General features: G+C 39.8%; 2 protein-coding genes across 8 annotated transcripts in view; one reads left to right on the top strand and one right to left on the bottom strand.

Moving 5' to 3' along the window:
* The window catches only part of LOC129732389 (high affinity cGMP-specific 3',5'-cyclic phosphodiesterase 9A), a 446,233-nt gene that overhangs the window by 216,348 nt on the left and 216,016 nt on the right, over nt 1-13,869 (top strand). The window lies entirely within an intron of this gene.
* On the bottom strand, nt 257-1,173 carry LOC129732392 (uncharacterized). Its single transcript, XM_055693244.1, has 2 exons — nt 1,000-1,173; nt 257-920 (listed from the first exon to the last, which is right to left on the bottom strand). Exons 1-2 carry the CDS (start codon nt 1,070-1,072, stop codon nt 388-390), a joined length of 606 nt encoding a protein of 201 aa, XP_055549219.1. The 5' UTR covers nt 1,073-1,173; the 3' UTR covers nt 257-387.

The raw sequence follows: 13,869 nt of genomic DNA on the forward strand, positions 1-13,869 counted from the left end.
CATCACTGTGGGATTCCAATGCCAGGCAAATACGTCCCAATTTGTCCTTTTTGGCATTGAAATATCCTTTGACAATGGATCTCAACCCGACCACTGCCGCTGCCGTCGGGTTCAACGACGATTGGAAAACACGCGAAGTGCGTCTGGGCCCGGGATACGGCGGATGCCAACTTGACGGCCGATTCTGACAAAGGATAAACCAACTTGTTTGCTTGTGCTGGAAAAGCTGACATCGGAATAAGATAAATTGAATTATTCATAATAACAGGACTCTTTGCTCGGAATTTCCGTTTTTTTTTAGAAAATGCACAGACAGAGACCTTTTTTTATTGATTCATTTCATGGAGACGTTCAGAGAGAAAAGCGTATGATTTTCTTCTGTGAATATTATTTGTAGTCCCCCTCGTAATATGCAGTGTCTGTGTACTCAGCATTTTCGCCGATAGTGGTGGGAGAAACGGTGGACTCCGAGCTATCCCCATCGCCACCGAGCATTTCCAAGATGTGAATCGGGCACTGGATCATGTTGATCAGCAGGTCTACGATTCGTTTGTACACGTCAGTAGTTTTTTCAATGTCGTTGGCCACCTTTTCATTCCGGAAACGGTTGAGCTTTTTCGCTTGAACTATTTTCATCTGCCGGGCGTAATGTTTAGCGAGTTGGTTGCGGGCCAATTCGGCAATGGACCTTAACTGCATGGCTTCATGTCGTATGTGATGTGCTTTTTGATGTTGATTCGTGGCCGAATTCCAACCATGGCGAGCCGTTCGGGTTGAATACTGATTGTAGGCTTGCTGCAGCTTTCGCTGTTGCATTCTCAAAGGGGTTAGCGATTTCTCGATGTATTGCATTTCCCGCTTTAGGTTGCCGGTGAAATTGGCCATCGCTTGCGAAGAGGTGATACGTGGTGTTGGGGAAACTGGGTGGAAAAGTTAATTATCTCAGCTTCAATGTCTCGCTAATGGATTGTGAAATAAAATGAAATGAATTTTCCCTACCGGTTGCACCGTCGCTAGAGTGCATTAGGAGCAACACCGCCGACAGCAGCACCGTTATTGTCCAGAGTGACATTTTTCCGAGTAGCAAAATAGTACGACGTTTATCTTTTTTTTTGTGGGGATGGCAACAGTAAGTAACTTCGTTTCGGTCTGCTCCTGAGAAGGTAAAACTGCTGACTGCGAATCGATGGACGCTGGCCAGGTCGTATTTATGGGTCCGAGCTTGATGATGAGTCTGGAAGCGGTGATAATAATTGTCATTTGCTTGGGCGTCGTAAATGTCGCTGTCGCTGGCAGTATAATTTTCCCCCGCAATGAGTTGTTTAATGAAGGAATTTTTCTATTTCGTTTCGGGTGATTATGCCTAGCTAAGCTGGTTTGGCTTGAGTAAGGTAAAATTTCTTAATTAGATCGCCGTTCTAATTTTTCTTGTAATCAACTGTCATACTTTCCAGACACGCTGTTAGTTTTGTTAATGATTTATACAATGTCGTCACGGATTAATTTCATTTAACTGAAATAGATAAAAAAGGTTTACGGTGCGTAAACATTAGGAAAACTGCAATATTTGAAGCTTGAAATTCTAACAAAATAGATCACCATGTTTTCTTCAAAATTCGATTACTAGTAGTTTATTTAAAGAGTGTAAAATATCGGATTAGTAGATTTCAAATTATGTTCAAATAAATATCGTTTTTTAACATACTTTTTTGAAATTCCTTTAGTTACTCTTGACAAAAAAAAAATTTTTTTTAGAGTAAATTCTGTAAAACGTAAGAATTGAAATAACGGTTTAATAATTGACGACCCCTCTAATGGTCCTCATTTCTATTACTTTACCATCTAGCACTCATATTGAGCACCTGAGCTTGTTCATCAGCTGTCTTTTTTGTCGTTGATAAAAAACACAACAACCGTGAGAAGCTTCCGGGATCAGCGCTACTGCTGTGTCGCTCTCTGCAAAGCCCTGAATCGTGCAGTATAGATTGTGAACAGAAAGCAAGTCCTTTCACAAACTTTCGCTTGTATCGAGTGCGGTTTGAGGAAGAAATTAATCGACGTTACCATCACCACCAGAAGAGCAGTTGCTGCTGAATAGCAAATCTGCTAGAACGTCACGGCCCATATACGGCATGTGATTTGACACTTGATGGACGGCGAACGGGATTGATATTTAACTTACTGAATTGTGATTGTTACCTTAAGGTTTTTTTTGTCAGTCCCTGATAGAAAAAGTACTGTATTATGCTAAGCTAGAAGCAGGTCAGGGCAGCGTCATTTCGTAGCGAAATTGACTATTCACTATCATTATCGTTGGAATGAACAGTGCGTCTTGAGCTGCCCGACAGATCAGACGTATTTTCGGTTGCTTGTGGACTGGTCTTTGACTGCCTATAGCTTCAAAGTTTGTGTTTTGTCAGTGTGTCTTTTAAAGATTACCTGGAAGTTAACTTACATCAGTCTTTTTCAAGACTACCTATTTCTTTCTTTCTCAATACTTGCAATTTGATATTATTTTTGAACTTTTTTTCGTATCACCTGAAATGGCAGGACGAAAAAAGAAACCACTCATCGCTACGGGGAGGAAAAGAGAGGCATCTCTTTCTGAAACTAGCTTATGCAGTGAAAATTTATATGATATTCTGCCTGATCAAGAAGACGGCGAAATTGAAATGTTCGAAAGTAAAACTATTCAAAGTGAAATTTCTGTAAAAAAAGGAGAAAGTTCCACCTATTGTGGTAACTATTGCTTCTGAATTTAATATTTTTAAAAGAGAACTTTCTACGTTTCTTTCCGACGTCAAAGTTACTTATCAAATTGGCCGAAGAGGCGAATGCCGTTTACTGGCCCAAACATTGAAAGATTGGAATCGTCTTATTCAGTATTTAACTGAAAAGATGTATAAATTTTTTACATATGACATCAAGAGCGCCAAGCCGTTCAAGGTCGTATTGAAAGGTCTCACCAACGATCAAACCGTTGATGAGATCAAAATTACTTTGACAGAATTACTTGGTATAGCCCCTACCCAAGTAATTCTGATGAAACAAAAATCACGAGGCGAAAACAGTCAGCGAACAGGAATTTCCCTTGTAAATTATTTAATTCATTTTAACCGCAGTGAGGTTAATAACATAAAATTTTTTGAAAAAGCACATGCTTTATATAACGTGCGTGTAAAATGGGAATTATATCGAAAGTTTGGCGGAGGTGAAAAGCATATCACCCAATGCCGTGTTTGCCAACGTTATGGCCATGGTTCAAAGTTTTGTAACATGGACCAACAATGCCTCATTTGTGGAGACTCTTCTCACAAAAAGGACACATTTCCTGTGAAAGAGATTAAAAATTTTCGCTGTGCGAATTGTAACGGCAACCATATGTCGAATTTTTATCAATGCCCAGCCCGTTTAGCAATTGTTAAGGCAAGGCAAGGTAAACAAAATTCAAAACAAAATTCTCCAAGCGTACCAGTGACGCATAGTTTACCTACTCCTCTGCATACCCGTTTAACTTATGCACAGGTTACAGGTAGTTCGAACATTATACCGCCAAATGTTGGTAGTTCGAAAATGACCGTTGGTAGGGGAAAGCAAAACACGCTAGAAAATAATTGTACACCTATTACTCCAGCAAATATTGCTGCCGAAAATATTTTTTCTAATGTCAACTGCCTGGGGCCTATAACAGCAGGTAAACTTTCTTTTTTGCAACAGGCAATGTTCGATCTTATGAACGCCATGTGGCAGGCAAAATCAATGTTTGAAGCCATTCAAATAGGCACAAATTTTACTTTGAAAATTGTTTCTAATTTAAAATTTAGCAATGATTTTAAATAAAACAATTAAAATATTAAATTGGAATGCTCGCTCATTGAAGGCCAATCAGAATGAGCATTTTAATTTTTTAACAGTAAATAATGTGCATATTGCAATTATTACTGAAACATTTTTGAAACCTAACATAAAATTAAAATATGATCCCAATTACGTGGTTCATAGATATGATAGGATTCAGGGTTCCGGAGGTGGAGTTGCAATTGTTATTCATCGCCGAATCAAACATCGTGCTCTTCCCTATCTTGAGACGAAAGTTATTGAAACTTTGGGAATTGAAGTTCAAACTGAACTTGGGATTTTATTTGTTGCCGCAGCATATTTACCATTTCAATGCACACGCGAGCACAAAAATTATTTTAAAGGTGATTTACAAAAACTCACCAGAAATCGTTCGAATCGCTGTCGAAGATTCTAAAGAAACCTTCAAAGCCTATTCCAGTTTTAAAAAGATGGTAACATTTTATTCTATCAAATGAACAAAAGGCTCAAAGACTTGCTCAGCAGTTTGAGAGTGTTCATAACTCAAATTTGAATTTTGTGAGTCCAATTGAAAATGAAGTCACACGTCAATTTGATATTATTTCTTCCCAGAATTTTTTACCTGCAGAAATAATTGAAACTAACTTGAATGAGATTAAATCAATTATTAAAAATTTCAAAAATATGAAAGCACCTGGTGACGATGGAATCTTTAATATACTAATCAAACATCTCCCTGAGAGCACAATGGAATTTTTAGTGAAAATTTTCAATTGTTGCTTCAAAACTGCATATTTTCCCAAATTATGGAAAAATGCAAAAATTACTCCAATTTTAAAACCGGATAAGAACCCAGCTGAAGTTTCAAGTTATCGACCAATCAGTTTGCTTTCTTCAATAAGTAAACTGTTTGAGAGAATTATTTTTAACAGAATGATGTCACACATCAACGAAAATTCATTTTTTGCAAATGAACAGGTCGGATTTCGCCATGGGCATTCCACAACTCATCAATTGCCCAGAGTTACTAATATGATAAGAGCTAACAAATCTGAAGGTTATTCCACTGGAGCTGCTCTTTTAGACATAGAAAAAGCATTCGACAGTGTTTGGCATAAAAGTTTGATTGCGAAATTGCAAACTTTTAATTTTCCAATTTTCCTAATCAAAATTTTAAAAAATTATCTTACTGATCGAACTCTGCAGGTTGTCTATCAGAATTCAAAATCTGATGCATTTCCTGTCAGAGCAGGTGTACCTCAAGGTTCAGTCTTGGGTCCAGTCCTGTACAACATATTCACTTCAGATCTTCCTGATTTGCCTCCAGGATGCACAAAGTCATTGTTCTGCGATGACACAAGCATTTCCGTAAAAGGAAAAAGTCTTCGTGTCATATGCAGTCGATTGCAGAAAAGTTTAGATATTTTTTCTTCCTACTTGCAAAAGTGGAAAATCTCTCCCAATGCTTCTAAAACTCAAATGATAATTTTTCCGCATAAGCCTAGGGCTTCTTTCCTCAAGCCAAACAATAATCACGTTGTCAAGATGAATGGGGTTATTTTAAGTTGGTCCGACAAGGTTAAGTACTTGGGACTAATTTATGATAAAAAACTTATTTTCAAAGAGCACATTGAGAGTATACAAGCCAAGTGCATCAAATATACGGGATGTTTATATCCTCTCATTAACAGGAATTCTAAACTCTGTTTAAAGAACAAACTTTTGATTTACAAACAAATTTTTAGACCAGCAATGCTTTATGCTGTACCGATCTGGTCAAGTTGCTGTTCAACAAGGAAGAAAACGCTCCAAAGGATTCAGAATAAAATTCTGAAAATGATTTTGAAGCGTCCTCCTTGGTTTGGTACACTCGAATTACATAGACTTACTGGTGTTGAACCATTAGAAGCTATGTCAAATAAAATTATTAACAATTTTCGACAAAAATCGTTGCAATCCTCAATTGCTACGATAAGCTCTCTTTATAGCCAATAAGTTAGCAATTAAGTTAGTTGTAAGTTTACTTCCCCTTTTCTGACAAGTAGGTTTAAATCCCTACGAATGATAAGTCCTAACTGCAAAAGCAAACAAATCCTAACAATTAAAATTACAAATTTCTAACAGTGTTGAGAAGTCACCATTTGTGATTGGACACACATACTCATAATTTACTAATATTTATCATAAATACTTAGGCTATTAACAAATCCCCCCTTAAAAAAAAAATCGTTAGAATGAATAAGAAATTCAATATCGTTCCCTTGGTAGAAATTCTATACTGCTGCTGCTGCTGCTGAAAGTTACGGAACAGCTTGCAAGAGCATAGCATAGCATAGCAGCAAGATAAGGTGTGAAAATTTAAATTGGTAGCACAATAGGGTGAAATAGAGGTAGGTGGAAGTCAAGTTGCTTTGGACATACTCGAATAACGGGGGGCTGTCATCCCATTCATTCTACCAGTTGAAGTGCACTTCCTTGGGAATCGTCCGTTTTACGATTGTCACTCCGTGACGTTGACGTTGACGTTGGGCTTTAGAGCTGTTCTTGCCTGGTGGTAACTAAACTAAACGGAATGAACATGAGTGTGTGTGTATGTGTGTACACAGTGACAACCCCGTTGCATTTATCGATTGCTGTTCAATTATTTGTGCGCTGTCGAGGGTGCATAGGTGACCTAGCCTCCTCGTTCTCCTCGTCCTACCACTTTGGTCGCTGTCGTTTTCTGCGTCGAAATGTTGCACTAGATTCCACGCTGGCGAAGAGAATGAAGCAAGAGAGCTGCTCGATACGGTTCTTCATTATTCAGCCTTTGCTGCAGCTCGAGCTGGGGAGGAATTATCGACCATATTCTGCTCAAATGTCGGGCAATTCCGGCGAAGCGTTGATAATTGTGCTGCTTCATGGTGGAGTTTTTAAAGTATCAATTGACATTTTCTAGTATGAATTTAACGTCAAAAGTTACTTTTCTCAACAAAACTTATTTTCAGGATGTTTTTCCATAGAACCAATTTCTTCAAACTATTTTTTTACCGCAATACTTTAAAAACAAAACTTTTGAATGATAATTGACAATTATGTTTTTGTTGAGTTTTCTTTAGTGGTTTTCTTCCAGTCTAATAAAACTTACCTTGCAGTATAGTTGTATAATGTTTACATATTTATATGGTTAGTGTCTTCTGTCTGTTTAACCCCTGAGTGTTTCTTTGAAATTTATACTTAATCTCGTTTTTGTTCTGATATGCAACTCCTCTATTTTATTCTTGATTTTATCACTGCTTGCTCCTCCTATCTCTTAGATATTTTCAAGTTCATTTTTAGATTTTACCAATTGTTTCGATTAAAACATAAATTGTTTGCTCTTTAGGCTTTTGGTATGATTTTCAAAGTCCTGGCATTGTTTTTGATTTTTGATTGTTAGCTTCCAGTAAAATAATGTATATCATATTTTTGTACATTTTTTCATTTCTTCAAAATGTGTTTAATTCCAGATGTTTTAATTAACATATTGAGTTTTCTAAGTGCTTACGCACTGTTATCTATACCGTAATTTTAAAATTTGTTGAGGAAAATCCACTGAAGGTTTACAACGTTCTCAACGCTCTGTTAGGCCTAGCTTCTTATTATAATCTGTAACGTTTTGATAAATTGTATAAATTCTTGACAAAAATAACAGTGTGTTATCTCAAAAAATATTAAAAAGAGAAAACTAAGGACTTAGGCTTATTGTATTTTTTTTATTCATTTGAACTTAAATTTAAACCTAACATATGTAAAATAATTGAAATAGTTTAGCTGCAAATAATTCCCGCTTTTGAAGAATAAATGTTCTCCCAAAATCAAAGCGTTGAATTCTCCCAGGAGCATTTAAGGAAAATTTGCTCAAAATAGCCGGGGGTATCCAAGAATCACTTTAGCTGCAAACTTCATCTGTTGAACCTTCTTTTAACAAAGGACGATATTCCCAACAGATTGCAACGGTGTTCACATGGAGAAAGAATCAACCTGTGCGTCTAAGGAAATTTATGGAGTGCGAATCAAGCAAAATGCTTGTGCAGACTTTCAAACCTGTCAATCGAAGTAGTTTAAAATGGCGCCCACACTACAGCTGTATCTCAGTTGACGACTTGCACGATCAATAATATAGGCTCGATGTGGCCTGAAAGTCAATTTTTCAACAAGCAGTACACCAAAGTCATTAATTTCGTTGACACGAGTTTTATTGGATTGCTATCACGAGGAAAAGAAATAACGGAACATTTATTGACGCTGATAATTATTTGTTTTTTTTTTTTTTCGAAAACATTTAACAATTTTTGTAGCTTTTGACAGTCGGATGATTCTTCAACGACCACAAAAATCTTAAAATCATCACAGCTTACAACCAATTCCAAGATGAGCTGCGATATTATTGAAATACAATATAAAGAGAAGTGATCCAAGGGTACTCCCTCGGGAAACACCGGCTCAAAAATCTATCACATTGGTATAATTGAAGCCAGTAAATCAGGCTTTCGGAGACACTTGAAAATAGTATACCTCGTTTCGTCTGGATGAGGTATATTTTTTTTCTAAGCCCATGTCACACCTTCAGTTCTTGTTTAGTTTTCGTATTCTCGTAGAACTACATACATTGTTTGAGTTTTATATTGTATATTATATTGTTTTTTAGTTTAAAAATAGTTTATTTGACACGGCACGATACAAATTATGTTTAACTGAGCCAAGTACATGTTTTTTTTAAGTTCTAAGTTGGCAGGGAAAAGAGGGAGGCCCATTTTTTCTATCTCGCGGCCGACTACGAGCTAGTGGGGATTTAAGGTGAGAGGAGGGGAGTTACAATTTTGATTTTAACTATATTGAGTTACAGGAATCATTTATTTGTACATGGCTAAGCAGTGATGTTCCATTTGAGCAGTTTTGGTCTGAGGTGTCTGCGTGAACATGAAGGAGCCGAGTCTTCGTTTTAGTGTCTCCACCATGGTGTATCATTTTCATTCATTTTATGACGGGAGTTGTAATCTAGCAAATAGATAAAAAAAATCAAATTTTAATTCCAGCGTTTTTAATAAACCCGTATAGCTGTGTCATGTACTGGAAATCACCGCTCCCCAGAATGTCTCTAACGGGTACGTTCGGTTGTTTTCCTCGGGCCCGAAGGGAATCTATAAGCTCGGACCTAACACCACAGTATTCGATACACGACCAAACAACATGCTCGATGTCATGGTAGCCATCGCCACAAACGCAGTGATTACTGTCTACAAGCCCTATACGAAAGAGATGCGTGTTTAACGTATAGTGATTGGACATAAGTCTGGACATCACGCGAATGAAGTCCCGACCTACATCCAACCCCTTGAACCATGCTTTCGTCGATACCTTAGGAAAAATGGAATGTAGCCACCGTCCCAGTTCATCTGAGTTCCATGATGATTGCCAACTGTTGAGTGTTCTCTGACGCAAAATGCTATAAAATTCATCATAAGCAATTGGTCTTACATAAATATCGCCATGAATAGCACCCACCTTAGCTAAAGCGTCAGCCTTTTCATTGCCCGGAATGGAACAAATAGAAGGGACCCACGCTAAGGTAACCCGGTAATTTTTATCTGTTAAAGCACTTAAAAACCGCCGTATTTTCCCCAGGAAATACGGGGTGTGCTTCACAGTCTTCATCGATCGCAGAGCCTCAGTGGCACTGAGACTGTCTGTGAAGATGAAGTAGTGGTCTATGGGCAGGGTTTCGATGATCCCAAGAGAGTACTGAATAGCAGCAAGTTCTGCGACGTACACGGAAGCAGGAGCATCGAGTTTGTAGGAGGCGGTAAAATTTTCGTGAAAAACACCGAAGCCAGTGGACTCATCTAGATTAGATCCGTCAGTGTAAAACCTTTTATCACAGCTAACATGTTCAAACTTATTGGAAAAAATCTTAGGGATCTCTTGGGGTCGTAATTGATCCGGGATACCAGAAATGTCTTGTTTCATGGTGGTGTCGAAGAATATAGCATTATTAGAAGTATCTAAAAGTGCGACATTGGAGGAATCGTATCAAGAAGGGGGCCATATAGTCAAAATATAAAGTCATAAATCGGGATTGAGATTGAAGGTCGACCAACCTCTCGAAATTTTCAATTACTAATGGGTTCATAACTGTGCATCGAATTAGTAACCGGTAAGAGAGATTCCAAAAACGATGTTTCAACGGAAGAATACCCGCTAACACTTCAAGACTCATCGTATGGGTCGACTGCATGCAACCCAAGGCAATACGCAAACAACGATATTGTATTCTCTCTAATTTTATAATGTGCGTGTTCGCGGCGGAGCGAAAGCAGAAACAGCCGTACTCAAGAACTGACAATATCGTTGTTTGGTATAACTCTAGAAGGTTCCGGTAATCGTACGAAGAAAATTAATCCTCTGTTGGCATTTTTGTGTCAGATACCTAATATGACAAGCCCAGGTGCATTTAGAGTCGAACCAGACCCCGAGATATTTAGCGACTAAAACCTGAGAGATCGTTTTACCCGTTAGTAGGAGCTGCAGCTGAGCTGGGTTATGCTTCCTAGAAAAAACGACCAACTCAGTTTTCTCCGGAGAGAATTCGATACCCAGCTTAAGAGCCCATTCAGACAAATTGTCTAAGGTATCTTGCAATGGTCCTTGCAGATCGCTAGCCTCGCTACCAGTAATGGATACAACGCTATTGTCTGCAAGTTGCCTTAGCGTGCATGAATTTGCAAGACATTCATCGATGTCATTGACGTAAAAATTATATAAGAGAGGACTTAAACATGACCCCTGGGGGAGGCCCATGTAACTAATTCGGGAAGTTGTCGAATCGCCATGTGAGAAATAAATATGCTTTTCTGACAACAAATTGAGCAAAAAGTTATTCAAATTTGGTGAAAGTCCCTGCGAATGAAGTTTCGCGCTTAAAACTTCTACAGAGACAGAGTCAAAAGCCCCCTTAATATCCATGAACGCAGAAGCCATTTGCTCTTTTCGAGCAAAGGCTAGTTGAATTTCATTAGAAAGCAACGCTAGGCAATCGTTCGTCCCTTTGCCCCGGCGAAAGCCAAATTGAGTATCTGAAAGTAACCCGTTTGTTTCGACCCATTTGTCTAACCGTAAGAGGATCATTTTCTCCATTAATTTCCGGAGGCAAGAGAGCATCGCAATCGGCCTATAAGAATTGTGATCAGAGGCAGGTTTCCCGGGTTTTTGAATAGCAATGACTTTTACCTCCCTCCAGTCGTGCGGAACAATGTTTAGCTCAAGGAACTTGTTTAACGAGTTCAACAAGCGTCTTTTTGCAGAGTCGGGTAGATTCTTCAACAAGTTGAATTTAATTCTATCCAACCCTGGAGCTTTATTGTTGCACGAGAGGAGAGCCATTGAAAATTCCAACATTGAAAATGGAGGCTCTTCCGTAGTTACTAATAACGCGTCGCGAAAGGTTTTCTGTTCCGGTACAGAGTCCGGACAGACCTTTTTGGCGAAATAGAGTATCCAGCGATCTGAATACTCCTCGGACTCATTCGAAACGTTACGATTCCACCCACATGCGTCTGGCGGTATCCCAAAGAGTGCTCATCGCTGTTTCCCTCGACAACGCGTTTACAAACTGCCGCTAGTATCCGCGTTTTTTTGCTTATATCAAGCTCTTCATCTGTCTATCCAGTACATCGTACTTTCGGAGTTCGGAGTCGATAGTGCCTTGTTCTCGGAAGGCCAAATGCACCGAGGACCTTCGCACGTACAGGTCTGAGCACTCTTTGTCCCACCACTTGGAGGGAGGGCGCCGTCTAATCGTTACCCCGGGTATCGGTTTCGTCTGAGCTTGAGTCGCGGCGTCGATGATCAAGCCAGCTAAGAACGCGTATTCTTCCTCCGGAGGAAGTTCCTCGTGAGTCTCGATAGATTCCGCTATGATAGACTCATAACGCTTCCAATTAATATTACGTGTAAGGTCGTAGGAAATATTGATTGGGCTCGGGGGAGTTGAACCATTAGCAATTGATATAACGATTGGAAGATGATCACTACCGTGGGGATCGTTGATTACTTTCCACTGGAAATCTAGCGCTAGTGATGTCGAGCAGAGGGATAGGTCAAGCACGCTTTCACGTGCTGGAGGATTAGGTACGCGTGTCGCTTCCCCAGTATTCAAAACTGTCATATTGAAGTCGTCGATCAAGTTACAGATTGAAAAAGATCGGTTGTCGTCGTACAGCGACCCCCATAGCGAACAGTGAGAGTTAAAATCTCCCAAAATTAAAAAAGGTGCGGGAAGCAATTCTGCTATATCAAGGAATTGCTTCTGTTCAATCCGCGCGGATGGGGGAATATATAACGAAACAAGGCAAAGGTCTTTTCCATTCATATTCGTTTGAATGGCAACAACTTCAATATTCGAGATCGAGGGGAGGTCGATTCTGAAAAAAGAATAGCACTTTTTGATCCCTAAAAGTACCCCTCCACCGTGTGAGTCTCGATCTCGACGAATGATGTTGAAATCGTGGAAATTAAGTTGGTCATTTGAATTGAGAAAAGTTTCACAGAGCGCGAACGCATCACAATTGTATGTGTTTATCAAATGTGAAAATAAATCGAATTTGGGGATGATACTTCTGCAGTTCCACTGTAACAGAGTGACAAAATTCCTAACCTCTTTCGACGTATTAGTCATCGAAAGATACGATAGCTGAAATGAGGGGCCAAGTTGCTGTGAGTTGCTTCAAATAGGTTTTCACTGTAGGGAGAAGGGCAAGAAGAATATTTTGTAGGGGATCTGGTATGTTGAATGTTTTAAATATCCAGTCCACAATATCAGAAAATTTTATGAACCCTGTTTCTTTTTTATCTTCTGATCGAGAAATGGGTGCACGAAGGGTTTTTGGTGCCCCAGGAAGCGGTGGGTACTCCTGGTTTGATTTAAAGTTAAAACTGGGAGGTACTTGCTTCGGTTTTTCTTCACCGCTTCCTTTTTGTGTTGGCTTATTGGTCATTCCGCTAGGGGTTATCTTGCGACCTTTGCGAGAAAGATTAGGAGAGTTGATCATTCTCCTCTTCCTAGATCCCTCTGGCAAGGCATAAGAACACCCTTCGACGGGATCGTCAGATGTACCCTCATCGGTTGGCAAAAAGGAAAAGATGTTTCCTGTCGAGGGTGGCTCAGCCCTCTTAAGCATTTCTGCAAAAGAGCGCTTTGATCGTTCCTTAAGGGAACGCTTAATTTTTTCCTCGCGCTGTTTGTACGCGGGACATGCCGGAAGGTCATGCCGGAAGGTCATGCCGAGTTCTCTCGCAATAAAGACACTTTTCAGTATCCCCACTGCAAGCGTTCTCAGCATGATTGCCTCCGCACTTGCTACAGCGTGCCTTGTTGCAGCAGTAGGTGGCTGTGTGACCTAACTGCTTACAGTTTTGGCAATGCATGACCCGCGGTACGAACAGGCGTACAGGCAGACGAACCCTGTCCAAAGAGATGTAGTTCGGCAGTGCGGATCCGGCGAATGTTACACGGAAGGAATCAGAAGGGAGGAGTTTCTTCTTCCCTTCTTCGATGGATACTGAATGCAATTGCTTGACATCCAGTATCTTTACATCTTGAATCAGGGGGTTCTTGAAGCAGCCAACCCCATGACGCAAAATGTCATCGACCGTGAGGCTTCCTTCGGTAACCACACCGTCGATCTCCACGTCCTTGGCAGGGATGTACACGCGGTACTCTCTCGTGAAGAGCTCGTAGCTAGCAATTACGTTTGCTTGCTTCAAGCTACTCACGACAACTCGCAGTTTGTTCGGTCTAACCTTTGTAATTTCGGTTACGTCCGAAAACTGTTTTGCCAGGTCCTTGCCTATTTGTATAATGATAAGAGGCTTCTTTATGGGCCTTAAGAAAACTACGAACGGACCTTTCGAAGCATCTGGGTAAGCTTTCACCCGTGTTGCCGGTACCCTTGGTACGGGGCTAGGTAGCGGGGAAGGTAGAGGGGGATTGATGGGGGAGATCTCAATCTCTTCCCCATTTGTTTCCACATC

This window comes from Wyeomyia smithii, chromosome 3, assembly GCF_029784165.1.
Source record: "Wyeomyia smithii strain HCP4-BCI-WySm-NY-G18 chromosome 3, ASM2978416v1, whole genome shotgun sequence".
NCBI classification, from domain to species: Eukaryota; Metazoa; Arthropoda; class Insecta; order Diptera; family Culicidae; genus Wyeomyia; species Wyeomyia smithii.

Coding starts and splice junctions, on each gene's coding strand:
- LOC129732392 (XM_055693244.1), bottom strand. CDS start 1,072: ATGTCACTCTGGACAATAACGGTGCTGCTGTCGGCGGTGTTGCTCCTA. Junction 921..999: donor CTCTAGCGACGGTGCAACCG/GTAGGGAAAATT, acceptor TTTTCCACCCAG/TTTCCCCAACACCACGTATC.